Source organism: Pseudorca crassidens, chromosome 14 (genome assembly GCF_039906515.1).
Source record: "Pseudorca crassidens isolate mPseCra1 chromosome 14, mPseCra1.hap1, whole genome shotgun sequence".
In the NCBI taxonomy this organism is placed as follows: domain Eukaryota; kingdom Metazoa; phylum Chordata; class Mammalia; order Artiodactyla; family Delphinidae; genus Pseudorca; species Pseudorca crassidens.
Window position 1 is genome coordinate 6,910,049 of NC_090309.1, and position 27,946 is coordinate 6,937,994.

The window sequence follows — 27,946 nt, forward strand, 5'->3', positions numbered from 1 at the left end:
AGTGATCATAAGCGTGGTCTCCTCAGATTAAATAAGAGGGCTTGGCAGGGAACGTGGCTCAGCTGAGAACTTTCTCAAGCTGTGGCCCTTGGCTTTCTTTTCCCACCTAAGCCTGAGGCAAACCTGAGGGGTTTGTAAGTGAGAGAGCTGAGGTTGCCTAGCTTCTGCTGTTTCACAGCGACTCTCACTCCCTTCTGTTTCTAACAGCTCCACCTCTAAGTTCACATTTCCCTCACCCCGCAGTCTGACCAGGGATGTGCCCATCTTCGTGTGTGCCATGGCCTTCCCCACCGTGTCCTGTCCGCTCCACGTCTTTGAGCCCCGCTATCGGCTTATGATAAGAAGATGCGTGGAAACTGGCACCAAACGGTTTGGCATGTGTTTATCTGCAGAGCACGCAGGGTAAGAATTACCAGTGTTCGAAGAAAGGGTTCTAATTAAGTGTATCATTTGTCATTTTTCTTGAAGAACAGCTTAAGGTGATGTTGAAAACCTCTAGTGTCTCCTGTTACGTAACAAAGTATAAGTTCAGGGCCATCCATGATGTGGTCCCACCCTTCGTTTCTAGCCTCATCTCCTATTCCTTCCTTTGGAACATCATACCTACTAGTCCATTGCCACATTATTCGCCCTCCTCTAAAAAAAGTTCATGTTTTCATGCCTCCATGCTTCCCTCTGTCTGTACTTCTCTTCCAGCTCACCATTATACAAACAAATCTGGTCCAACTTTTTAGGTCTAAAAAAATTGTTACATCCTCCACGAAACCTTTATCCACACAGCCAGAAAACTTTCAGTCTTATAAAAACCCATGGTGCTTGTTTTGTTTTGTTTTTTTAAATTAATTTATTTTGGCTGTGTTGGGTCTTCGTTTCTGTGCGAGGCCTTTCTCTAGTTGTGGCAAGCGGGGGCCACTCTTCATTGCGGTGCGCGGGCCTCTGACTGTCGCGGCCTCTCTTGTCGCGGAGCACAGGCTCCAGACGTGCAGGCTCTGTAGTTGTGGCTCATGGGCCTAGTTGCTCCGTGGCATGTGGGATCCTCCCAGACCAGGGCTCGAACCTGTGTCCCCTGCATTAGCAGGCAGATTCTCAACCACTGCGCCACCAGGGAAGCCCTGCTTGGTTTTCTGTCTCTTTTTGTTTTGCATCATTTTTCTAGGGAAGATGTTCCAAATCAGCAGGCAGCTCCCCTCCAAAGACTGCTCTGGGGACCCCGGGTTCTGCCCACGTCCTGGCTTCCTGATCCTCTAGGGCTTTGTCATTACTGCGTGGTCCTGATGAGGTCATTACATCCAAGTTCTAGCTGGTGGAAGAGGCCCTGGTGCTTGTAGGGGATCCTGGAGAAAAGGGGCCCATAGCAGTCACTGCTGCTCACACCTCCAGCAGAGGAGGCTGGGAAATGTAGTCCATCCAGTTGCCCAGGAGTTAGGGGAGAATTGATGTTTAGGGCTATCTGCTAGTTTCCACCGTATATACCTAGGAACATATCTTTCTAAAGATGTATGTAGAACATTTATGGAGAAAATTCTACAACTTTATTGAAAGATATTCAAGAATGGACAGAGATACTGTGTTCATGGGTACATAGACTCAGTGTCATAGAGAGATTTTTTTTTTATCTTTATTGGAGTATAATTGCTTTACAATGGTGTGTTAGTTTCTGCTTTATAACAAAGTGAATCAGTTATACATATACATATGTTCCCATATCTCTTCCCTCTTGCGTCTCCCTCCCTCCCACCCTCCCTATCCCACCCCTCTAGGTGGTCACAAAGCACCGAGCTGATCTCCCTGTGCTATGCGGCTGCTTCCCACTAGCTATCTGTTTTACGTTTGGTAGTGTATATATGTCCATGCCTCTCTCTCGCTTTGTTCCAGCTTACCCTCCCCCCCCCATGTCCTCAAGTCCATTCTCTAGTAGGTGTCTTTATTCCTGTCTTACCCCTAGGTTCTTCATGACATTTTTTTTCTTAGATTCCATATATATGTGTTAGCATACGGTATTTGTTTTTCTCTTTCTGACTTATTTCCCTCTGTATGACAGACTCTAGGTCTATCCACCTCACTACAGATAACTCAATTTCGTTTCTTTTTATGGCTGAGAGATGTTCTTTTTACCCCAGTTGGTCTATAAATCCAAAGTAGATCTGGTCAGCATCACAGGAGGGTTTTTCATGGAATTGCTCAAGCTGATTTTAGAATCATAATGTTAAAGACCAAGACCTGGTAGTTTTGAAAAACCAGCTGAGAAAGATGGGAGAACATCCCTGCAATAAACTTACAAGTCCGAGTAAGTAGACCATTGAAACAGACTATAGAGATAAGCAGATCCACTCATATCTGGACTCCAAATTTATATGTAATTTTGTGAGAAAAGGCAAAACTCCTCAATAAAAGGTACTCAGACAATTAGTGGGTAGTCCAAATGGGAAAAAAAAATCTTTTCTCTGCCTTATACTATAAACAAAAAGTAGCACATTTACATTCCCAATGTGAGATGTGAAAAACAAAATATTAAAACATTTAAGAGAGAATATTGGGGACTATCTTTACAATTGGCAACAGGGAGAGATTCTTTTCTTACACAACATGCCGAGAGCATTAGCGTAGAGAAAGAGATGAATACATTTGAATTGTTAAGAGTTGATTCATCACAATGAGCATAAGCAGAGTGAAAAAACAGTTTCATAAGTTCCACTTCCACTGGGAATATGGAACATTCAGAAAAGATTTACTACAGGTAAGCTACTGAACCTGTTTCCCGAACCCATCAAAGGGCAGGTTGCTCAGGGTAACCGAGGAGAGACAGGTCCTCCAGGGAGAGAGCAGACAGGAGCCCTGGCTCACCCATGGCCAAGCGCAGGAGAGGGGGAGAATTCAGCTGATTTTTTGGACAAATTTCTAATGGCCTCATGTGGGCAAACATGAGAGCCTCGATCCCCTGGATGCTGCAGAGTTGGCAGCCAAGTTCCTGGCCACAGACCAGGTGAGATGTTTATCGCAGGAACAGGTTTTGTGGCTGAGACCGACTTTGGAGGAGCTGACATGTGAGCTGGGGCACCGAGGCCTCCTTTGAAGAGGCTCTTCAGGCGGCTGCATGCACACTGCAGCTGTGGGTAAGACAGACCCTTAGGAAGGAGGGCGCTTTATTGGTGATCCAGGCAGAGGTGTGATAACTCTGTGCAGGTGTGTAACTTGGGAGTCCTCCCTCAGCATTAGTTCGGAGGTGTGTAGTGCAGTTGTTCATTCCCTTTAGCATCAGATACCCTTGGGTTCAGATGTCGGCTCTGAATCTTCCTGTGGCCTAGATCAGTTTAATTTTCCTGAGCCTCCATGTTTCTGTGAGGCTTGGATGAATACGTATGATAAATCGCTCTGTGTAATGCTTGACACATCGTAGGCACGATCGATACCATCAGGATGTGGGGGACAGTGGGAACCGTGACTGTGGGTAGGGTCACGCGGGAGAGCTTTGGAGTGAGGATACAGTGTCCCGGGCAGCCCCAGTGTGGTGGGGACACGTGGAGGATGCAGGTGGTGAAGGGAGGGACCGGTCAGGGAGGGCGAGAGTGCTGGGTCAGCGACAGGTCAGCTGGGGTGTGCCAGCCTCACGTGTGACTCCACTGGGCTCGTGTCGGTAGAACAGCGGGGTCTTGAGGTGTGATGGGGAGACAGGGAGATGAAGACAGTGCTTTTTTTACAAAAAAAATATTTATTTATTTTTGGCTGTGTTGGGTCTTCATTGCTGCACGTGGGCTTTCTCTAGTTGCAGAGAGCGGGGCCCACTCTTCGTTGCAGTGCGTGGGCTTCTCATTGCGGTGGCTTCTCCTGTGGAGTGTGGGCTCTAGGCACACGGGCTTCAGTAGTTGTGGCACGTGGGCTCAGTAGTTGTGGCTCACGGGCTCTAGAGCACAGGCTCAGTAGTTGTGGCGCACGGGCTTAGTTGCTCCACGGCATGTGGGATCTTCCCGGACCAGGGCCTGAACCCGTGCTCCCTGCATTGGCAGGCGGATTCTCAGCTACTGTGCCACCAGGGAAGTCCCAAAGACGGTGCTTGTAGATGCCTTTCTGCGGCAGTTTGTTGGGGAGGGAAACAGCATGGGGGAGGGGAGCAGAGTCTGAGGGGCGGGGGGTGGGGACAGTGCTCTAGTGCCCCGGCCAAGGGGGCTGGGGGGCTACATTTCAGGTCCACCTGTCCCCACCCCACTGGTTAGAAGGGCTGAGGCACAAGTACGCCGTCCCCGCCGGCCCTTCTCTTGCCACGTCGCACATCAGTGTGTTTCTCATCGGCTGCTGGTCTCTTGGAGGAAATAACCTTGCTGCTCTGGCATGGAGATGCTGTTTGTTTCATTTGGCTTTTTATTCCTTTAAGACCCAGGATTGCATCTGGGGAGAACTGAAGACCCTCCTGCATTTTTAAAGTCAGGGTTGTTTCTCCCGCCTGTCCTGCCAGGATCTCAGAGTACGGCTGCATGCTGGAGATCAAGGACGTCAGGACGTTCCCCGACGGCAGCTCCGTCGTGGATGCCGTCGGGATTAGCCGCTTCCGGGTTTTGAGCCACCGTCACAGAGACGGCTACAACACGGCAGATATTGAGTATCTGGAAGATGAAAAGGTGAGTAGTCACACCCACGGTGCCAGCTCTGTCCCCTTGCCAGCCGCTGTTTCTGGTCATCTGTGGGCACCGGGCCTTGTGGGGCAGAGGGCAGAGTGCAGCGAGGTGAGCTCTGAGGTCTGAGGCCCAGGGAGCTGAGCGTGAGGAAGACTGAGTGCGGTGGCTCTCAGGGTCCCTCTTCTATGCTGATAGAGGGTTTATTGACTATCATTGTGGATGATGACTTTTGGGGGTGTATGTATATATTTTAAAATGGTAGCTTAAATAGCTACCACATGAAATAATTTTAGTTTTTTTTAAAAGAAAACTCTCCACTACATATGAATATTTGATTTGTATTATATAAATCAAATTGAGAATGGTCATGTGTGTTATAATCTGATTCCTCAGTTTACCTCAGTTTTCATAAATGCTGTTGTTTTATAATCAGGAAGGACCTTAGTGCTTTATTCCCATTTTACAGTTGGGAAAATTCTCTCCTAAAGCAGCTGAGCAACTGGCCGAAGCTTCCACACAAGAGGCAATGATGGAGCCAGAACAAACCTGGGTCCCCTGGTCCTCAGCCCAGAGCTGTTCCTGCTCACCTGTTCCTAGGTGTCCCTACCTAGGACTGAGCCTTGCTGGGCAGTGAGAGGGGCCCCGGGCAGCAGGGCACATCCGTCTGAAGCCTAAGGGCCTCCCCCTGGCGTCAGGCTCAGGCCGTGAATGCACTGTCGCTGTAACATGTCTATTGGAATATAATGTGGTGACGTGGAATATAATTTTTAAAATGTTATAACTCTTTGACTTGGTAATTCTGCTGCTGAGAAACTATCCTGAGGAAATGACAGCCCCTTCTCTCACACACACATGCAAAACCACTTTTGCGTAAATACTTATAGTACTTGTATTATTTTAAAATGTATCTTACGTGAATGGTTGAGTAAATCATGGCACAGCTCCGATATAGAATTGCATGTACTCATTAAAAATGATTCATGATAACGTCGGGTCCGTGCTTATATTAAGAGAAACATCTGGATGTTACAGACGGACAGACAGACAGGGTAGATAGAGCTCCACTGTGTAAAAAAAGTGAAGATTTCTAGGTTGAGCATATATCTTGTTTATAAAACACTGATGAATTACTGAAGTGTTGATGCCAGGAATCCGCTCAGCAGACGTGGCCGCAGTCACTGTGGGATGGACACGCGTGTGATAATGAACTGTTGAAAGGTTGTCTCTTCTCCTTGGTCAGGTGGAAGGTGCAGAGTATGAAGAGCTCACCGCCCTGCATGAGTCCGTTTATCAGCAGTCTGTGTCCTGGTTTGCTTCACTTCAGGATCACATGAAAGAACAGATCTTAAGCCACTTTGGGTTAATGCCCGACAGAGAACCTGAGCCTCAGGTATACCGTCCTTTCTTCTTTTGTCATGCTGTTATTTCCTGCCGTCATGTGCTAAGACACATTATGCTGGGGAAAACTTGGCGGTACCTGCTATGCTGTTTATTCCATTATGGTCGCTTATGAACCAGTTCATTTATCAGCAGCCCAAAGAAGCCCCTGGTATAGTAGCGTGTGCCATTTGGAGCAAAGCGATACATGCTTTCTGATTAATACTACATGAAGGTAACTTCTTTTCTCTCAGAAATCAGTTTATTCTGATGGCTGTCAGCTTTTGTACTTCTCCCACCAACATGGGAAGATTTAGTAGTCATTTCAGTATATGGGCAGGAACACTTTATGTTTTGCATGTAAGATTGCCCTGCACCCAATGAACAGGCGTTGGATAAATGAAGAGAAAATCCCCAACTCTCGTTAAATCGGAAACTTTCCTAGCCCTCGATCCCATCATCGTGGGCTTTCTCCCTGCTCCCAGGACTGCTCTCAGTGACACTGGTTCTTTAAGCGATGAACGGGTTTCAGGTCTGTGAAGCATTTGTAAGTGCAGATGACTCCACTTCTCCGCATTTGGGTGGCCCAGGTGGGGATGCTGTGCGCTTGTGACTGAGAGTGTATAGTTCGTCCTACTGTGCCCGCTCACCTATCCTGGAGAAAGGGGGGCAGGGCCAGGTCTCAGCAGGTTTACAGTCAGATGAAATGTCTTTTGTATCTTTTCCATCCATTTTTATGTTCTTTTTCTGTCTCTTGGGGGCTTCTGTCTTTTACCCCCACTTGAGTTCTGTCTTTTCCAAACCCAAGACAGTGCTTTCAGCCTCAGCTCACCTCCGAGTCCTTTCTCACCCTCCACTCTGTTATAACCCCTCCTCCTCTGTTCTGTAGCCTGGATTCAGAAAGCAAGGTGATTAGACTAACTTGATTGAGGTATGAATCATTCTTTTTTCTAGGAGTTTTTGCTTATTAACCCCAATTAATCTCTAATTGTAACACATTGCATGATGGGAGTGGCTTAAAAACAACAGAAATTTATTATTGTACAGTTCTGGAGGTCAGAGATCCGACACGGGTCTCACCAGGCTATGACCAAGGTGATGGCAAGACTTTCTTCCTTCTTGGAGGCTCTAAAGGAGAATCCATTTCCTGGCCTTTTCTGGCCCCGAAAGGCTTGCGGTGTTCCTTGCCTCTCACCCGTTTGTCCGTCTTCCAGGCCGGCAGCTTGCACCTCTGACCCCTCTTCCATAGACTCATCTGCCCCTGATCACAGCCCAGAACAGCTCCCTGCTGGAAAGACCCTTGCGATGAGGCTGAGCCCACCGAGGTGGGGGAGATCCAGCATAAGCGCTCCATCTGCAGGTCCCTGACTCACTCACATCCGCAGTGTCCCTTCTGCCGTGTAAGCTGCCGTAGCCACGGGCTTCAGGAACTGGGGGGTCAACGCCTTCGGGAGACCATTAGTCTTTCTGCCACAGAGGATTTTAGGTCCTTTGTGGGAGAGATTTTTATGCCAAGGCCCTTCCCATTAATCATGCTACTCAGTTTCTCCCCACTCGGTAAGATGAGGAGGGAAAGGGAGGGTATGAATCACACAGAAGGTTGTTTTGTCCAGCACTTGGGCCTTCTTCCCTTGGGGAGGAGACGGGTGCCTTCCGCACAGTGACGTGGGCTGCCCTGTGCACTTTGGCCTCTGTGTTCCTCCTGATCTCTCACCCTGAGCTCTGGCGAGTCTAGAGCCACCCTCCCTGATTCCCAGTTTGGATTCTGAAGTCAAGACATTAGAAGCAGGGCGCCTTGGACGCCTTGGTTCCAGTACCAGGACTATTGAGAACAACTTTGTGATCAACTTTTGCTTAGAGCTCATTCCAGAAGTGCCTGCTTGGTTATGTGAAATAAAGGCTCTCAGGTCGCTTACTAGTTCATATATATGTACGTGCATAATTAATAGTAACTATTAATAATATATAATTGACAGTAATTTCTTATATATATATATTTAACAATAACTCATATATAAAGATGTTTCATATAGAGGTACATTTGTCACTGACTGTATTATAAGGTTTATCTTACTGTAACACTCAAACTTGCACACCTACTGTGTGCTTTATAAACATTGTGCTGTATATAACATACTTAAAACTTAAAGAACAGCAACAGAACATTGGACGGTAGAGGTAAAAATTATAGTCTCCTTTTCTGGCTGGTCATATGTTCTGAACTAGAGCTTTGAGAGAACAAGGGTGACTAATCCATAGCGTTTCCCTGTGGAAGATGCTTCTCTTGACACATTCTTCCTTTTGTGAGTTTCCCCACATTTCAGTGTGTGACGTGACAGTAAGCTTTGTGTTTTGAGGGCTGAATGAATTGCGCGGTAGACCTCAGAGAGAAGACGGCATTTAATTCTTGTTCACGTGTCTGTGGGTAAACAAAAGACCATTTGGGGCGAACAGGCTTGTATTGTAGGTGCTAATTTTGTGCTTCCCTTTGTTTTGCAGAGTAACCTTAGTGGTCCTGCCTGGTCCTGGTGGATCCTGGCAGTGCTGCCGTTGGAGCGGAAGGCTCAGCTGGCCATACTCAGCATGATCTCGCTGAAGGAGCGTCTGCTCGCCATTCGGCGAATATTAGCCATCATCACGCGTAAGATGAATAGTCGGCAAGAGCTGGTTAACAGCCGGGAGAGAAATAATTGATTTTCTCTCTCAGGGTTTCTGGAAGCCCTTGTGTTTTTATGAGGAGTTCCAGGCACGGACGAGTAACATCCATCCATCGTGCTTTGTAAAATGCTTGTTGATAGGGTTACAGATTGGAGCACTTAGCAAACCTTGACCCTTACTCAAAAGTTGGAAGTCTGTGCCTGGTGGCGTCTGACTCTGTACAAGCTTAGCCTGAAATGTGAATGGATCCCACGGTTGGAAAACAACCTCAGAAAATCTCTCTGAACCAGATGTGTTCGGTGTGTAGTTCACTCACAACAGGGGACAACCCAGATGATTGACAGGTGGTTTAGGTTTTGCAAGAAAGAAGACTCCCTTCCCAGTAAAGTGTTCCCATCATGCTTTGGAGGGAAATCACGTTTTTACCTGGAAGCATATTTCTCAGAGTACAGGCTAACCAGAAACGCACTTGGGCTTTGAGTGTCACTGTGAAGTTGTCTGTGAAGGAATCAAACAGTTGTCTAGCGGCAGGGCTGAAGTTAGTCCTTACCCGAGGAGTAGTACAGAACGGGTTAGAACTACGTTTTGTGTCCTGCCGTAGTTCAGATGTTGTAAATTGCATGTTTTAATGAATATCAAAATACAAGAAGGGTACCTTGGATATAGAAAAATCTGAAAACAGTATAGTTGATTTGAGGGTATGTACTTACACACACACACACACACACACACACACACACACACAACAAAGAATGAATAAAGGGAGCTAAAACTGTACATGCACTGGGATGTTCAGAATACAACCAAAGGAGTGCAAAGAACCCCTTGAAAACAGCCCTGTCTCATTAATTCAGTGGATGTGAAGCATGTAGGAAATGTCATCTTTCTACTCAGATTGGCATTAGAAACTAGGCCCATCAGTAAATTTGAGTTCACCATCCATCCACTAATATATGAAGACATTAAAAAGCTGCTATGAAATGGGTATCTGCCTATGCCAGGAAAACACATCAGGACAGTATACAAGGAGAGGGAGGCAGGTATGGGATGTAAGCATGTAGCAAGTTTTTCTCCAACCCCAACCTGAAAATTATATTTGTTTTCTTTTTTAGTAAGTTTTACATTGATCAGACCAGATGTTATCTATTAAAAAGAAGTGGTGGGGCTTCCCTGGTGGCACAGTGGTTGAGAGTCCGCCTGCCGATGCAGGGGACGTGGGTTCGTGCTCCGGTCCGGGAAGATTCCACATGCCGTGGAGCGGCTGGGCCTGTGAGCCATGGCCGCTGAACCTGCGCGTCCGGAGCCTGTGCTCCACAACGGGAAAGAACCCTGAACGAACCCTGAATTGAAGAATTGAACCCTGAATGTTGCCAAGTATCCCCTCCTCTCTACTAGGCCTAGATGCTTAAGTCTAAGCCGTTGACTTCAGTCTCCTAGAAGAAGGTCTTTTCACCCTTACAGTTGCTCACGTTAACTTCACCTGTCACTTACCCACTGCTAAAAAAAATTACCAACATCTGCTGGATCCTATAAAGTAGCTTTTAGTAGTGGATCTTAGGTGTATATTCTAGTAGTGCGTATTGAAATATTAGGCTATTTCAGCAGCATAAAATAAAGGAGAAGTTAAAGTGCCACCATTGTACTTGGCCACGTTGGGAACCGTGCCTCTGATTGTGCCCGGGTCTTAATGTGTAACGGTGACTGAGTAACAATACAGAGAGGTCCATGCCATTGAAGGAAGAGTTTACTGTTATTCGCAGTTCTGTTAGAAATGAGAGCATGACACTCGGGGCTACTTGGGGAAGCACCCAGCGTCCGGAGGCAGGGACAGCAGTGAAGGGAAGGCATGGGGCATTGTATTTTGGCAGGAAAGGGGAAACAGCATGGCTCGTTGGTATAATGTCGGTGGGCTGTGGGCTGCAGGGTGGTCTCTAGTTGTCTGGTACCGGCCCTGGGTGATTCGGGCAGAGGAATATTGCCTCTTGGAGGGTAAGAGCCGTCAGAGGAGGTGCTCAGAGTGTGAGCGCTGGATTGTTGGGTTTTGTATGAAAGTCGTGCTCCCTTGTGAGCCCTTTGCTGTCTCTTAAGTATTGGCTACCCCAGAAGGGGCCATCTCTCCCCTGTCAGGGCGGCCCCCAAGAAGTCAAAATATCATAAAAATATTTTTTAAAAACATGATTAATACAATTAGTCCTCTGATGTTTTGACATCATATTAAGGAAACTTGGGGTGATAACAGAGACAATGGAGACATTTAGAGAATAGGGCATAAGTTACCTTAAACAGCATAGAAAGCATTTTTTATGAGAGTAAAATAAAGCACAGGGGAACACTGGTGAAGGTATAAGGAGTCCTTGAGCCCGGCTCATAATTAAGTTTCCCATTTATATGGCATTAGCCAAGACCACAGATCTGGCATTTTGGGGGGGAGGGGTTCTTTAATAATATCTTGGGAGAGTTGTAAAGTGTGTTAAAAGTATTAGTCTGGTAATAATATCTTGGTGCATTTCTTGGGTCAAGATGGCAGGTCGAGCAGTTGTGCTATTGGAGGGTATGATCTGGTAATTTAGCAAAGTATATTAGCGATTAGTGGTGTCAGCCTTTTTGGAAAAAAAAATAAAAGATAATCAGTTCAGCCCGCACAATTGAGCTTATTCCTAAATAGCAGAGGAATTGCAATTTGGGACCAGCAATCTATGGTGAACCACAGGCAAGTTTGGAGAGCAATCCTGTTGTTTTTGGATGGAATGTCCTATAAATATCAATTAAGTCCATCTTGTTTAATGTATCATTTAAAGCTTGTGTTTCCTTATTTATTTTCATTTTAGATGATCTGTCCATTGGTGAAAGTGGGCTGTTAAAGTCTCCTACTATGAATGTGTTACTATCGATTTCCCCTTTTATGACTGTTAGCATTTGCGTTATGTATTGAGGTGCTCCTATGTTGGTTGCATATATATTTACAATTGTTATCTCTTCTTCTTGGATTGGTCCCTTGATCATTATGTAGTGTTCCTCTTTGTCTCTTGTAACAGTCTTTATTTTAAAGTCTATTTTGTCTGATATGAGAATTGCTACTCCAACTTTCTTTTGGTTTCCATTTGCATGGTATATCTTTTTCCATCCCCTCAATTTCAGTCTGTATGTGTGCCTAGGTCTGAAGTGAGTCTCTTGTAGACCGCATATATGTGGGTCTTGTTTTTGTATCCATTCAGCCAGTTTATGCCTTAAACTACATTTAAGGTAATTATTGATATGTATGTTCCTATTACCATTTTTTTAATTGTTTTGGGTTTGTTATTGTAGGTTGTTTCCTTCCCTTTTGTTTCCTGCCTAGAGAAGTTCCTTTAGCATTTGTTGTAAAGTTGATTTGGTGGTGCTGAATTCTCTTAGCTTTTGCTTGTCTGTAAAGGTTTTAATTTCTCCGTCGAATCTGAATGAGATCCTTGCTGGGTAGAGTAATCTTGATTATAGGTTTTTCCCTTTCATCACTTTAAATATGTCCTGCCACTCCCCTCTGGCTTGCAGAGTTTCTGCTGAAAGATCAGCTGTTAACCGTGTGGGGATTCCCTTGTATTTTATTTGTTGTTTTTCCCTTACTACTTTTAATATTGTTTCTTTGTATTTAGTTTTTGATAGTTTGATTAATATGTGTCTTGTTTCTCCTTGGATTTATCTTGTGTGGGTCTCTCTGGACTTCCCTGACTTGATCGACTATTTCCTTTCCCATATTAGGGAAGTTTTCAACTATAATCTCTTCAAATATTTTCTCAGTCCCTTTCTTTTTCTCTTCTTCTGGGACCCCTACAATTCGAATGTTGGTGCGTTTCATGTTGTCCCAGAGGTCTCTGAGACTGTCCTCAATTCTTTTCATTCTTTTTTCTTTATTCTGCTCTGTGGTAGTTATTTCCACTGTTTTATCTTCCAGGTCACTTATCTGTTCTTCTGCCTCAGTTATTCTGCCACTGATTCCTTCTAGAGAATTTTTAATTTCATTTATTGTGGTGTTGTCATTGTTTGTTTGTTCTTTAGTTCTTCTAGGTCCTTGTTAAATGTTTCTTGCATTTTCTCTATTCTATTTCCACGATTTTGGATCATCTTTACTATCATTATTCTGTATTCTTTTTCAGGTAGACTGCCTATTTCCTCTTCATTTGTTTGGTCTGGTGGGTTTTTACCTTGGTCCTTCATCTGCTGTGTATTTCTCTGTCTTCTCATTTTGCTTATCTTACTGTGTTTGGGGTCTCCTTTTCGCAGGCTGCAGGTTTGTAGTTTCCTTTGTTTTTGGTGTCTGCCCCCAGTGGCTAAGGGTTGGTTCAATGGGTTGTGTAGGCTTCCTGGTGGAGGGGACTAGTGCCTGTGTTCTGGTGGATGAGGTTGGATCTTGTCTTTCTGGTGGGCAGGTCCACGTCTGGTGGTGTGTTTTGGGGTGTCTGTGGCCTTACTATGGTTTTAGGCAGCCTCTCTGCTAATGGGTGTGGTTGTGTTCCTGTCTTGCTGGTTGTTTGGCATAGGGTGTCCAGCACTGTAGCTTGCTATTCGTTGAGTGAAGCTGGGTGTTGGTGTTGAGATGGAGATCTCTGGGAGAGCTTTCACCGTTTGATATTATGTGGAACTGGGAGGTCTCTGGTGGACCAGTGTTCTGAACTTGGCTCTCCCACCTCAGAGGCACAGGCCTGACACCCAGCCGGAGCACCAAGACCCTGTCAGCCACGTGGCTTAGGTCAGGACAGAACGTTACCTTCTCATAATTTGCCAAGTTCCTTATGTCACCTACCCTGTTTAAGGCACTGAGAAATTTTGGAAAGCACTAACTCCCGCCCCCAGTCATTTAGGAATGGCCCGGTTTCAGCATTTCTGCCAGCATGATTATTTTTAATAGAAGAAATTAGGCCTTTACAGTATTGACATATATCTCCTTTTAACAGCTGTGGATCAGAAGAGGCAGGGGCCAGTACATTGGGTGTCCTGTGACTCTCTCAAAGGGTGAGGGTTTATGAGTTGTCGAGGGGGTGGATCTGAGATTCAGAAGGACCAAAGGTGATACTTTTGGCCAAGGTATTTGGACGGTCTCTACAAATTTTGCCAAATGAGTTTTAATAGTGCTGTTAGCACTTTCAACTAACCCTGAGGATTGAGAATGGTGAGCCCAGTGAAAATGTTGTAAAACTGGCCAAACAGCACAGACTTGTTGTAGCACTTGACCTGTAAAATGAGTTCCTTCTATCATGAAGCTCGAGTGGGGGTCCCCAGGAAGGGATAATCTTTTATAACAAAATTTTAGCCATAGAAGCAGTTGTATATCTACAAGGGAAAGCTTCACTCTTCTGAGAAAACATACAGACCATGATTAAAACATTTATACCTATGAGATGGGGGAAGCTATGAAATCCATTTGACAAACCTTGAATGGTCCATCAGGCAATTCAAAATGCCCAGGAGTAACGTGAACACGTTTCCCTGGGTTGTATTTTGGACAGGTGGGACAAGCACGGTTGGTACGTCTTGTAGCTTTATTATTTTCCCACCAATATTAGTTCATGAGTGCTTTGTCACTGGACCAGTGGTTTAATGCATGTACAGTGGCAAGGAATGCTTATCGGCTATAGATAAAAATGTTTGTGGTTTTGCCTTTGACCAAAGAGTGAGAGTGTATAATTCAGCCTGTTGGGCCAAAGTAGCCGTAGGTAGAGGTGCTGTCTCAGTGACTTCAAGAGAAGCTGTAATAGCAAATACAGCATGATGTTCACATGTTCATCTTTTAAATAGGAGCCGTCAGTAAACCGTGAAGAACCTACACTGGTCAGAGGAGTCTCCTCTGAGTTAATACGGAGAGTCAAAAGGTGGTCTGTGGGGGCTTCCCTGGTGGCGCAGTGGTTGAGAGTCCGCCTGCCAATGCAGGGGACACGGGTTCAAGCCCCGGTCCGGGAAGATCCCACATGCCGCGGAGCGGCTGGGCCCGTGAGCCATGGCCACTGAGCCTGCGCGTCCGGAGCCTATGCTCCGCAACGGGAGAGGCCACAACAGTGAGAGGACCACGTACCGCAAAAAATATACATATATATGGTGGTCTGTCAGTGTTAAACAGTCATGAGGAGTTTCATCAGTGAAGAGCGAAGAAAAACAGGATTGAGGTTATCACAACATGAAAGAGTTATGTGAGGAGCAGTTAGCAGAAGGATTTCATAGGTGTAATGAGAATTCAGGGGGGCTTCACTGCATGGGTACAGAGATGGTTAAAGGGGATCCCATGAGTCTCTCTTTGGTGGCCTTAACCAGAAGGGCAGCGGCAGGAATGGCTCTGAGGAAAAGGGAATATCCCAGTGCCGTAAGTTACAGCTGTTGGCTATAATACCCTATGGGTTGATGACGGTCCCCGTGCTTTTGGGCGAGTACTTCAAGGCTGTTCTCTTCCTTCTCACCTGCGAAGAGGGAACAGGAAGCTGGTATTGAGGATGTCCAAGGGTAGGTGGTGTCATTAAACTTTTCTTAAAGACTTCAAAGCTGTGGCATGTTGATCTCCTCTAATGGTGGGGTCAGGTTTGCTGCTTTCTAATACAGCATATGGAGGCTGGGCCACAAGAGAGAGATTTGAAATCCGGTTTTGACGGCAGCCAGCTAGCTCCAGAATACCTTGTAATTGGGGCAGAGTTTTAGGCTTTGGGAAGTTCAGGATGCCATGACGCCTACCTGGATACAAATGTAGTCCTTGTTCTGAGATTGGGTGCCCAAAATACTGAACTTGAGTTTGGGCAGACTGCAATTTTTCTTTGGAGACTTTATGTCCCTTAAGCCAGAAGTTTCCACAGGTGGATGCCGTCCTCCTCTGAAGAGGTTTGAGAAGGAGAACATAGAAACAAATCATCTATACAGTTGACCCTTGAACAGCATGGGTTTGAAGTGCCCGAGTCCATTTATATGTGGACTTTTTTTTTTTCAGTAAATACGCACTACAGTACTACATAGCCTGCAGGTGGTTGGATCCATCGATGTGGATATGAAGGGCTGACTGTAAAGTTATACTCAGATTTTCAACTGCATGGGGGGTCGGCATCCCTAGCCCCCGCGTTATTCGAGGGTCAGCTGTATATTGTAACAGAGTAGAGCCTGCAGAAGACTTTATTTCACCCAAATCAGGTTTCAAGATCTGTGGAAAGTAAGAGAGACTTTGTGTGAAACCCTGGAGCGTTACTGTTCACGTGTATTATGGTCCTTCCTAGGTGAAGGCAAAAAGATATTGGCTAGTTTTCTCAACTGAAATACCAAAGTACACACTGTATAATTCAGTTACAGTGAAAAAGTTTGCTTCCAGGGGAAATGGATGTCAGTTGTGTGTGAGGGTTCGGAACAACAGCGTTCAAGGGATAACAGTGTATTGCTTGGAGGACCTGGATACACCTCTCTCCTTGGCCCTTGGGTTTCTCACAGGCAAAATAGGAGTGTTATAGGGATCAATGCAAAGGATAATGAGGCCCTGAGCTTCGTAATCTTCTATTATTGGCTTTACACTTCGAAGGGCTTCTTTACTTACAGGGTATTGACCAATTCCCTCGGGAAAAGTTCTGAGGGATCTGTCTGAATCCTAATGGGAGGTACACTGTGGATTTTGTCAGTATGAGTTGGAGATTTTCCCTATAAGTAAGGTGGTAGCTGATTCAGATGATCAGTCTTCAGAACCAGCTTCAGTGCCATCAGAGACAGAGCAAATAAAAGATGCCTGAGGGTCATTTAATTCACCTGATTGGCTAGTTTGATTTCAACTGTGTCACGTTCTATAATTATTTTCCCCTTTAGGGAGACAAAAATTTCAGGATGATCCTTTTCTAAGAAGTCTAGGCTTAATAAATGAATAGGGGCAGAGGAGCTAAGGTGAAAAGGATGAGTGTCTCTCAAAGAGCCTAAACAAAAGGGACTAGGTTCAGAGACAGGACCCTCTTGATGTTAGAGATCCCCACTGTTTCAAGTTCAGGGACTGAAACTTTAGTTAGTTCATAGAGTGGGGAAGCCAACAGAGAAAAGTTAGGAACCCAAGGTGTGCAATAACCAGCCAAACCTAGGAATTCACCGAGCTGTTGCTTGGTAGTGGGTCTAGGGAACCCTGTGTTAGCCGAATTCTTTTTGGAGATAGCGGAATCCTTCAGTGCTTAGATGGTGACCTAGGTAGTGAACAGTGTCTGGAGATAATTGTGATTTTTCCTTAGAGACTTTGTGTCCTTTTCAGCTCACTGTTGGAGCAAATACAAGGGGTCTTTTGTGGATGCCTCTTGGGTAGCTGAGCACAGCAGGGGATCTTCTACATACTGTGAAAGGGTTGAGTTCCCGGGAACTATAGGGCGCTTATGTCTTGGTGGAGCATTTGGGAGAAATAAGAAGGGGCCCCAGTGAGTCCTCGAGGCGTGAGTGTCCAGGTATATTGCTGATTGTTCCAAGTAAGGGCAGGTAGCTGCTGGCTTTTGGGGTCTAAGGGTTGTTGAAGAAAGCTGAACAGAGGTCTACGGCAGTGAAGCATTTCAAATCAGGTGGAACCTGTGACAGAGGGTTTTGGTTTCAGGACGACTGGAAAAGGGGTTACCTGCAGTTGACCTTTGAACTTCATGGTCTGAACTGCGTGGGTTCACTTTTGTGTGGATTTTCTTTCAGTAACTAGTACTACAGTGCTACACGCTCCAAGGTTGGTTGCATCTGGGGAAGTGAAACCACGGATGTGGAGGGTGGATTGTGAAGTTATGTGCGGATTTCAACTGCATAGGGGTTGGCGCCCCTAATGCCTATGTTGTTCAAGGGTCGCCTGCATCTTACTAGTAGCTCTCAGGGCATGGACAGATCGCCGTCCCCGTCCATTAAGTTTCCAGACCAGTAAGATGGGCGTGTTGCAGGTCTGGTGCAGGGAACGGTTAGCTCCTGCTTGCTTAAGTCTTCTGCTTTGGCTGTAAGGCCTTGTATGGTGTCAGGCTTCGATGGATATTGAGGTAACTTAGGGAGAGGTTTAGCTACATCTATCTGAACCTTTATATTAGGTTCCACACTTGTTATTCTTCCAATGTCAGTATTACAAGCAGCCCACAAATGTTTGGGTATGTCAGTTAAATTAGGGGGCTTTTGTTGAACTTTCTCTTCTCTGTCTCGGAAACACTACAAGGAACACAAAAGATCAGGTTCAGGTTGGTCAGGAAATTCTAAGGTGAGTTTTCCATTGGAAGCAAAACATATTAGACCTTCTCAGATTTCCAACTGATAGAATGACGGGAGCTGGGTCGCATAGCACAAAGGAAGTTTCTTCAGTGAAAGGTCCCAGAGTCATTTGTACCAGTTGAGATGAAAATTCTCTGAACTTTATTAGATACCCCCACGATGGGAACCTCCTTTTTACTCCGAGGAATTTGTTGTCCTGTGAGGGTGGGATTTAAAGTAGAAAATGCAACTCTGGTATCAACTAAAATTTGGCACGTTTTCCCATTAATTTTAATTTTAGTTTCCCCTTGGCGGTTTATGGGAACTACTGGTAATAGTTTGAGAGCAATCTGGTTTTTCAGTGCCCCAGTTGATTACAGCTGTGACACCAGTCTTTGGACCAACATTTTTCAAAAATGGAACCCTTAGGAGACTGCAGCGCAGGTGGTGGTTTGCGTCTCTGGCCCTGGAGCCGTTGTATTTGTAAGGCTGTTAGTTCGGTAGATTTCTGTTTGCAGTGTTGCTCCGGGGTCCTTTCAAAATGCTCAGCTGTCCTCACGAGTTTAGACAGGCCTGTGGCCTCCCATCCTATTTCCTGCCTTCTTGCCAATCCATTAATCTCATGAGATAATCCATTTACAAAGAGGGCACCTAGAGCAGGCTGTCTGGGTTATTTATCCTATGGAACCCTGAATGCCAGAAAAGGAGAGCTTCCAGATGGGCTGTAATGTCTGCCACAGATTTATCTTTCCTTTGTTTGCATTAGTGGATAATAGACAAAATCAGTGCAGGCAGGGAAATTCTAGGAATGGCTTGTTAACGGGCAGTTGCTGTTTTGTGAGCCCTTTCTGGTTAAGGATCTCGAATATCATTCTTGGGGTTTTGCCATTTTGTTTCTTTACTTTTTTTTTTTTTTTTTTGCTGCGCTGGGTCTTTGTTGTGGTGTGTGGGCTCTTGTTGAGGCGCGCGGGCTCTTCATTGTGGTGTGTGGGCTTCTCTAGTTGTGGCACATGGGCTCTCTAGTTGTGGCATGCGGGCTCAGTAGTTGTGGCGCATGGGCTCAGTAGTTGTGGTGCATGAGCTCTAGTTGTGTGTGGGCTCAGTAGTTGTGGCACATGGGCTCTCTAGTCGCAGCATGTGGGCTTTCTAGTTGTGGCACACAGGCTCAGTAGTTGTGGTGTGTGGGGTCAGTAGTTGTAGCATGTGGGCTCTAGTTGTGATGTGCAGGCTCTCTAGTTGTGGCGCGCAGCCTCTCTAGTTGTGGCGCGCAGGCTCCGTAGTTGTGACGCATGGGCTTAGTTGCCCCACAGCATGTGGGGTCTTAGTTCCCCAACTAGGGATTGAATCCACATCCCCTGCATTGGAAGGAGGATTCTTAACCACTGGACCACCAGGGATGTCCCGCTGTTTTGTTTCTTGCCTCCATTTTGGGGGCTACCCCAGGTCCTACCGCACGTGAACAAACTGATAAAGATCTGGCAGTCCAAGGTCACAGGCCCAGATGGTGACTCTAAGTTCTTCAAAAAAACTTTTGGGGTTCCTCTCTAGGTTTAGAAAATTCTTTATAGTTCTTTGTTCAGTCTTAGACCAAGGGCTGAAGGACACCTGAGAGGGTTCATCTGCAACCTTGGGTAGTTTTACTTTAAATGGTAATTGTCTGATAGTCTCTCTGCAGTGAAAATGTATCTTAGACGGAAAGTTAGTAAAATGGGAGTACTCAGGTGAAAAAGGATGGGGGGCAGTAAGAGTCACATCAGTCGTGACGTCTGTCCTAGCATCTTTTGTGTTAGCTACCTTTTTTGTCTTTAATTTTTCCTTAGCCTTTTATTTTTGGCTGCGTCGGGTCTTCGTTATGGCATGTGGGATCTTCATTGCAGCATGTGGGATCTTTCATTGAGGCGCATGGGCTTCTCTCTAGTTGTGGCATGCAGGTTTTCTCTTCTCTATTTGTGGCGTGTGGGCTCCAGGGCGCGTGGGCTCTGTAGTTTGCGGCACGTGGGCTCTTTAGTTGAGGTGTGCGGGCTCAGTTGCCCCGTGGCATGTGGGATCCTAGTTCCCTGACAAGGGATCGAACCCGTGTCCCCTGCATCGTAGGACGGATTCTTTACCACTGGACCACCAGGGAAGTCCCCCTTAGCCTTTTGTAACGAGTCTGTTAATGAAGCTATTTTGGAATCTTGAAGTGTTTTGTAGTCTTATGCATAGCAATTAAAATAGGTATCCCATTCTGTCTGTCCAGTTTGGGATCCTTTGCTCTCCATTGTATTTCTTTGAACAATCTTGTCTAGTTGGAGCATTCCCCATAATGGCCATTGTCATTCTAGGTTGTTTTTAGTAAAATTTTGCCAGCTTATTAGATAATTGCAACTTCCAGGATTTTAGTTGTTAAACATAAAATAATCAGGTCGTAGTATACTCAACTCTCTACATATAAAGGATCCCCCCTCCCTTTTTTCAGCCAGGCCTTTGGGTTTCCTGGAGCCACGCTAATCTGGAAAGCGGGAAAAGGACTGAACTTGCAGGCCCCAAAGAATGGGGACTGTGGACTGATTCCAAACAAACAGGGGCCTGTAGCTGCCACCAGCAGTTCCCGATGTGGAATCTGGGGACAGGGCTGAAGGTTTTGTGGTCTGAATGGCTGGGGGCTTGGCCCTGAGCAGAACCGTCTGCCAACTCAAGCGGCTGCAGGCAGAATCCTCTACCAGTTCAAGCTGACCCGCCCTGTAAAGGAAAGCCAATTAGATCAGGAACTTGAATGCAAGAAGAACCGAGCTCAACCAGGAGGAACTTACCAGTGGTCCCCAGAAACAGTGAGATAGACAGTAAGCTCAAAGTGTTCATGGATGCCAAGTTTGTGTTTCTAGACGTCCCCAAATGCTGTCAGAAGCTCACTTCAGTCCCACCACTGCCGCCATCTATGGTCGGGTGTAAGAGCTCCCTCTGCAGGCCTTCTCAACACCAGTTTTAGTTAAGGTTTCCCTTGTCAATTTCACACCTGGGTGCCAAGTCCCACATCAGAGGAGGTACACAGATTGGAAACCATTGAGGCCACATTTAAGTCACAGGGAAGGGGAAGAGGAAGAACTGAGGCATTTCCCACCTAAAGTCTCTATCTTACTAGAGTTGTAAGCTTTGGAGATCACCTTGAAGTATTGAGTCAGCATCACCTTATTGGGTACATCCTTTCTACAGAGGTTTGACAGGCATCAGGTACCAAGCTTAAAAGGGATTATACAAAATAAGATGAGCAGAATAATGACCCCAGGTTATATAATAGTGCTAAACTAGGAGCCCAAACCTGAAGGTAACCAGCTAAAGAGATACAAGGACCATGGATTGTCAGGTGAAATTTGTCTTAGCCCAAGTGCTTGTTCTCTAATTTTATGTGCTTGGGTTTCTGCTGCTCCAGAGGAATTTACCTGTGTGCAGCAGGTGGTGTTTGCTGTCCCACACACACCTTCTTGTTCGATAAGTAGGTAACAAGGGCTATGTGATTGACAGAACTACTTTAGCCAATGAGTGAAGTGATCATTGTGAAGTTGCTATTGCGTTAGCAGTGAAATCGGCAAATTTTCCCAATTCCAGAGAGAGATTTCTAATGATTTGTTCATAGACGTGAAAGCCCACAAAGGGATAAGTGCCCTTTGATGCAGGCAAATCCAGCATCATGGAGACCTCCTGGGATTTCCTGCCTAAGGCGGTGGCGATGAAGTTTTCATTGGGAAGATTAATGGGAGGCTTCTCATTTATTGTGTTGCTCATGGCAACACATGGGCCTCCAGTCCACCAACTGTCTGAATACCCATGGGCCCCTTTAAGGCTTATTTGCCACAGACAAAGATAGACCCTGGTGGGGCACACAAGACCCCTGCTAGGGTTTGATTATTAATAGTGCCACTAATTGAGAGTATTTGGTTGACCCTTTCTAGCCAAGGGTCGGTGGTGTTTGGGGAACAGTTAGGGAGAAACTGTCCTGTCCTGTGGACTTTGTTCTCGAAGGCCCTACAGAGGGGGATTGTTTTGCTATGGCAAGCAGACCTAAGGTAGTAGTGAGAACAGGGAACTATAAGTGGTATAGATACAATTAATTGCATTGAATGTTATGGCAGAGGAGGGGTCAAAGCAAGGTACAAACCTGGCTGTAGAGGTTTGATTTGGTAAGAAATACCCAAAGGGCTGTGGGTATAGTTAACGGTCGCATTGGAGATGAAGGAGAAGTTTGCTACGGGGAAGACTGAAGGGTCACTGCCATCATGGGCAGATTTGGGTTTCTGATGATAGACGCAACAGGCAGAAAGGTTTCCTCCTTTTGCTGGGGGTTGGGTAATGGGAATGAGGGTGTTGTTTCTCCGGGATAGAGAAGGAAACAAGGTGAGAAAAGGCAGAAAGGAGAGAATATATAGGCTTGATCCTATTGTCTTGGGAAAGCTGTCTGCTTTAGCTGTTGTGTGCTTCAGTCCTTAGAAGCCTTTAATTTGAGGTCACCGGTTGGTGTGCAGGTGCAGTCAGGGGTGGGGGCTTTCTGTAGATGAGACACATTGATCCAGGAGTCAACTTCTTGGAGTTTGGAGGCACACGTGTTGGTCGGTAACACTTGATCAGGGCCTTTCCAGTTTGGTTAAAGGCTTTTTGGAGATCCCTTTTCCAATAAACAAAATCCCCAGGTTGCAGGGTGTTTGAGGTCTTCATCTCCTCGGAGCACTGTGAAGTGATTGCTCTACTAGAGCATGATTTCTTTCAGAGGGTTCAATTAGACCTTGCTACACAGAAGTGTATCTCCTTTTATTAACTGAAAGTCAAAAGAGGCAGAGGGTAGATGCATGGGGCGCTCAGTTATCACCTCAAAGGGTGAGAGTTTGAGTTCCAAAGGGGCTGGATCTGAGATTTAGGAGGACCAGTGGCACTACTTTTGGCCAAGATACTTGAAGAGTTTCCACGAATATTGCCACTTGAGTTTTGATGATGCCATTGGCTCATCTGATTAGTCCTGAAGACTGCGGATAAGTGAAAGTGCTGTAGAACTGGCCAGACAGCACAGACTTGCCATGATATTTGACCAGTAAAACGGGTTCCCTAGTCACTGTGGAACTCAAGTGGGGTTCCCTAGGGTAGGGGTGAGTGTTCGCAATAAGATTTTAGCTACTGAAGAGGCAGTAGCTTGTCTAAATGGAAAAGCTTCAGTCCAGTGGAAAAACATAAAAATCGTCACCAAGACACATTTGTATCATGAAGTAAGGGTATCTGAATGAAGTCCATTTGTCAAACCCCGAATGGCCCAATAATAGGCAATTTAAAGTGCCCAGAAGCAGTGAGGACAGGTTTCCCTGGATTGTATTTTGTGCAGGTGGGGCAGGCAAAGTGGGCGCTTTGTGCAGCCTTGTTAATATTTCCCCACCAGTGCTGATTCATAAACGCCATCATTTTATCTCTAGTTATTATGTCAGAGGGTGAGAGTTTGAGTTCCAGAGGGGCTGGATCTGAGATTTAGGAGAACCAATGGCAATACTTCTGGCCAAGATACTTGAAGAGTTTCCACAAATATTGCCACTTGAGTTTTGATGATGCCATGTTTAATGCATGTACAGTGATCAGTAGTGGGAATTTTAGAATTTCTGGTGGGACCAGGTTTTTATTTGGTCCAAACCCGAGGTTTTTCTTCTTATCGTACCAACAGTCATTTGACTGCCAGTAATGTTTTTCCTTCTCTGGTGCTGATTGTTGGGTGTCTCTTGTCAGTTTCTCCAGACTATCATCAGGAGATGAGCTCCCTTGGACTGTGACAGAGGTTTGACCTTTGGACTCTTTGAAGACAGCATTTGTCGTGTGTGTGTGTGTGTGTGTGGGGGGGGAAATGTCAGCAAGGTGATTTCCTGTGGCTTCCAGAGTCAAGCTTAGAATGCCTGGGGGCCTTAATAATAGCCAAAGCAGAAGATAAGAGTATGGCATCTAATAATTCCTGAACGTAAGGGCCTTCTTAAATTTTCTCTCTGCTGGAAGTAAGGAAGCCATGTTGTCTCCATAACATTCCGAAATCGTGAGCCACTCCAAAGTTGTATCTACTATTGGAATAAACTTTGAAACTTTTGCCCTTGGCTAGGATACAGGCCCCTGTGAGTGTGTGTGGTTTGGCTTGTTTGGCCGAAGCAGCCAAAGGCAAAGGTGCTGCTTCAGTTACGCAAAAGGAGTTGATATTGCGTATCCTGCACAATATCTACCATTTTCATCTTTCCAGTGAGAACTGTCAGTGAACCATGAAGTGTCAACATTATCCAAAAGAGTTTTCTATAAGTCATCATGGGGGGTGAGAAGGTGATCTGTCAATATTAAGCAATCGTGAGGGTTTTTTCAGTAGAGGTGGGGAGAAAAGAAGCAGGGTTAAAGTTATTACAGCAAGTAAGAGTGATATATAAGGGACAGTTAACAGGAGAATTTCCTAGGAAGTGAGATGGTGTACTGAAAGACGTTGAGTATGAGAGTTAAGAGCTTTGACAGCATGTGGCCCAAAATGGTTAAGAGCAGTCTCATGACTGTTTCCTCAGGGGCCTTTGCAAGAAGGGCAGCAGCAGGTATAGCCCTGAGGCAGGGGAGGGGAGGTATCCCAGGCTGTGGGATCTAGCTGTTGGCTGTAATATCCTGTGGGTTTGTGGTGATCCCCTTGCTTTGGGGTGAGTGCCCCAAGGACATTCCCTTCTTTTTCATACAAAAAGGAAGAAAGGGAGTTGATCATTGGGATGTCCAAGGGCAGGGGGGTTTATTAAACTTTAAGATTTGAAAAGTCATGCCATCTGAATCTTCCCAGAAGATAGGGTTAGGTTTAGTAGTTTTTAACAAGGCATATAAAGGTTGGGCCATAAGGGAAAAGTTTGGGATCCAGTTGTGACAATAGCTTGCCAATCCAGGAAAACCTTGCCGTTGGAGTTTGGTTTTGAGCGTTGGGACGTTCAGGGTGCCATAAAGCCTGACTGGATCTAAATGCAGCCCTTGTTCTGAGATTAAATGTCCTAAATTTTGAACTTGTGTGAACAAATTGTAGTTTTTCCTTAGAGACTTGGTCACTTTTAGGCTAGGAGTTTAGCCAATAGATGCTATGTCTTCTTGTGAGGAGACTTGTGAAGGGGAGCAGAGAGATAAGTCATCCACATGTTGTATTAAAGTGAAGCCTCCAGGGAACTTGATATCATCTAGATCAGCCTTTAAAGTTTGTGAGAAATCAGAAGGACTTTCAGTGAAACTCTGGGACATTGCTATCCAGGTGTACTGCTGTCCCTACCAAGTAAAGGTGAAAAGATATTGACTAGCTTTTTTTTTTTAAATTAATTAATTAATTATTTATTTATTTATGGCTGTGTTGGGTCTTTGTTGCTGCACGTGGGCTTTCTCTAGTTGCGGCGAGCGGTGGGGGCTACTCTTTGTTGCGGTGCATGGGCTTCTCATTGCGGTGCCTTCTCTTGTTGTGGAGCATGGGCTCTAGGCATGTGGGCTTCAGTAGTTGTGGCATGCAGGCTCAGCAGTTGTGGCGCACAGGCTTATTTGCTCCGCAGCATGTGGGATCATCCCGGACTAGGGCTCAAACCCACATCCCCTGCATTGGCAGGCAGAATCTTAACCACTGCACCACCAGGGAAGCCCTCTGACTAGCTTTATCTACTGGGATACTAAAGAAAAATAAAGCAAGCACTACATGAATCAATAATAAAAAAAAATTGCTGCTAGTAGGGATGGTGGCTAATAAAGTGTGGGAACTGGGGACAGCAGTGTGGCAAAGGATGACAGTATTGTTTATGGCTCAGAGGTCCTGGACAAGCCTCCATCCGTGGCCATTTGGTTTCTTCACAGGTAAAGTAGGAGTGTTGCAGGGACTGGTGCAGGGGATAACGAGGCCCTGGGCCTTAGTCTCATATATTGGATTAATGCCTTATTCACAGGATACTGATTAATTCTGGGGAGAGGTCTTGAGGGATCTACTTGGATCTTAATAGGAGCTGCACTGTGGATTCTGCCAATATCAGTTGAGGATTTTGCCCATAAGGAGGGTGGTAGCTGATCCAATAGGGATATATGATCAGTGTCCTTGGAATTGGCTCTAGTGCCATCAGAGACAGAGCAAATAAAAGATGTTGAAGGGGTATTTGATTCACCTAGTTGGCTATTTTGGTTGCTTCTGTCAAGGTCTAGAATTATTTCCACCTTTTGAGAGAAGGATATTCCAGCAGGATAGTTTTCTAAGAAGTCTTGGTCCTGTAAATTAATAAGAGCAGAGGAGCTAAGGAGAAAAGAACGGGTATCTCGTAGAGGGACTAAGAAAAGGGAATTTAGAGCTAGGAACTTGTTGAGACCCACTAATTGAACTTTTTAGAACTCTAAAGCAGGAGCTCTTCAGTGGTGATGGAGTTGAGCACTGAGAGTGTAGCTCTGGTGTCAGTAAGGACAGGAAGATTCATTCCCAGCCTGGAGAGTGGTTTCTCCAAGTCAGTTGTGGGAAGGATTGGGAAAAGCACCTGTAGTCTCTTGGGAGTCCTGTCATTGGGCATAGGAGGACATTGGAAAGGCTGGCTGGAGGGCCGAAGGTACCTGGAGTGCTTAAGCTTGGAGCAGTGTTTCTTCCAAGGTCCTGGCTTTTCACAGTAATGACAGAGACCCCTTGCAGGACATTTGGTCCTGTTCAAAACATCCCTTGAGACATCTGGTCCATGATTTGTTAAATAATACAAAAATTTAACTTTGTTAAAATTTTACTTATTTTTACTGTAATTCATGATGAATTTTGGATTTCACATTTATTATTATTATTTTTTACATCTTTATTGGAGTATAATTGCTTTACAATGGTGTGTTAGTTTCTGCTTCACAACAGTGAATCAGTTATACATATACATATGTTCCCATATCTCTTCCCTCTTGCATCTCCCACCCTCCCTATCCCACCCCTCTAGGTGGTCACAAAGCACCGAGCTGATCTCCCTGTGCTATGCGGCTGCTTCCCACTAGCTATCTGTTTTATGTTTGGTAGTGTATATATGTCCATGCCACTCTCTCACTTTGTCACAGCTTACCCTTCTGCCTCCCCATATCGTCAAGTCCATTCTTTAGTAGCTCTGTGCCTTTATTGCTGTCTTACCCCTAGGTTCTTCATGACATTTTTTTTTTTCTTAGATTCCATATATATGTGTTAGCATATGGTATTTGTCTTTCTCTTTCTGACTTACTTCACTCTGTATGACAGACCCTAGGTCCATCCACCTCGCTGCAGATAACTCAATTTTGTTTCTTTTTATGGCTGAGTAATATTCCATTGTATATACGTGCCACATCTTTTTTTTTTACTTTTTTATTTTATTTATTTATTTTTAAATTTTATTTATTTATTTATGGATGTGTTGGGTCTTCGTTTCTTTTTTTTTTAACATCTTTATTGGAGTATAATTGCCTTACAATGGTGTGTTAGTTTCTGCTTTATAACAAAGTGAATCAGTTATACATATACATTTGTTCCCATATCTCTTCCCTCTTGTGTCTCCCACCCTCCCTATCCCACCCCTACAGGCGGTCACAAAGCACCGAGCTGATCTCCCTGTGCTATGCGGCTGCTTCCCACTAGCTACCTACCTTACGTTTGGTAGTGTATATATGTCCATGCCTCTCTCTCGCTTTGTCACAGCTTACCCTTCCCCCTCCCCGTATCCTCAAGTCCAGTTTTCCCAGCACCACTTATTGAAGAGGCTGTCCTTTTTCCACTGTACATTCCTGCCTCCTTTATCAAAGATAAGGTGACCATATGTGTGTGGATTTATCTCTGGGCTTTCTATCCTGTTCCATTGATCTATATTTCTGTTTTTGTGCCAGTACCATACTGTCTTGATTACTGTGGCTTTGTAGTATAGTCTGAAGTCAGGGAGCCTGATTCCTTCAGCTCCATTTTTCATTCTCAAGATTGCTTTGGCTATTTGGGGTCTTTTGTGTTTCCATACAAATTGTGAAATTCTTTGTTCTAGTTCTGTGAAAAATGCCAGTGGTAGTTTGATAGGGATTGCACTGAATCTGTAGATTGCTTGGGGTAGTAGAGTCATTTTCACAATGTTGATTCTTCCAATCCAAACATGGTATATCTCTCCATCTATTTGTATCATCTT

General features: G+C 45.3%; 1 protein-coding gene across 2 annotated transcripts in view; it reads left to right on the plus strand.

Annotated features, from left to right (window-relative positions):
* LONRF2 (LON peptidase N-terminal domain and ring finger 2) overlaps positions 1-27,946 on the plus strand; it is a 96,765-nt gene that overhangs the window by 26,258 nt on the left and 42,561 nt on the right. Inside the window, exons 9-12 of one of the 2 annotated variants that reach the window (XM_067704165.1) lie at positions 244-402; positions 4,451-4,613; positions 5,851-6,000; positions 8,487-8,628. In XM_067704165.1, coding sequence (XP_067560266.1) covers positions 244-402; positions 4,451-4,613; positions 5,851-6,000; positions 8,487-8,628 — 614 coding nt within the window. Of the gene's footprint in view, positions 1-243; positions 403-4,450; positions 4,614-5,850; positions 6,001-8,486; positions 10,288-27,946 lie in introns of those variants that run through there. The other variant, XM_067704166.1, reaches the window with a different exon arrangement.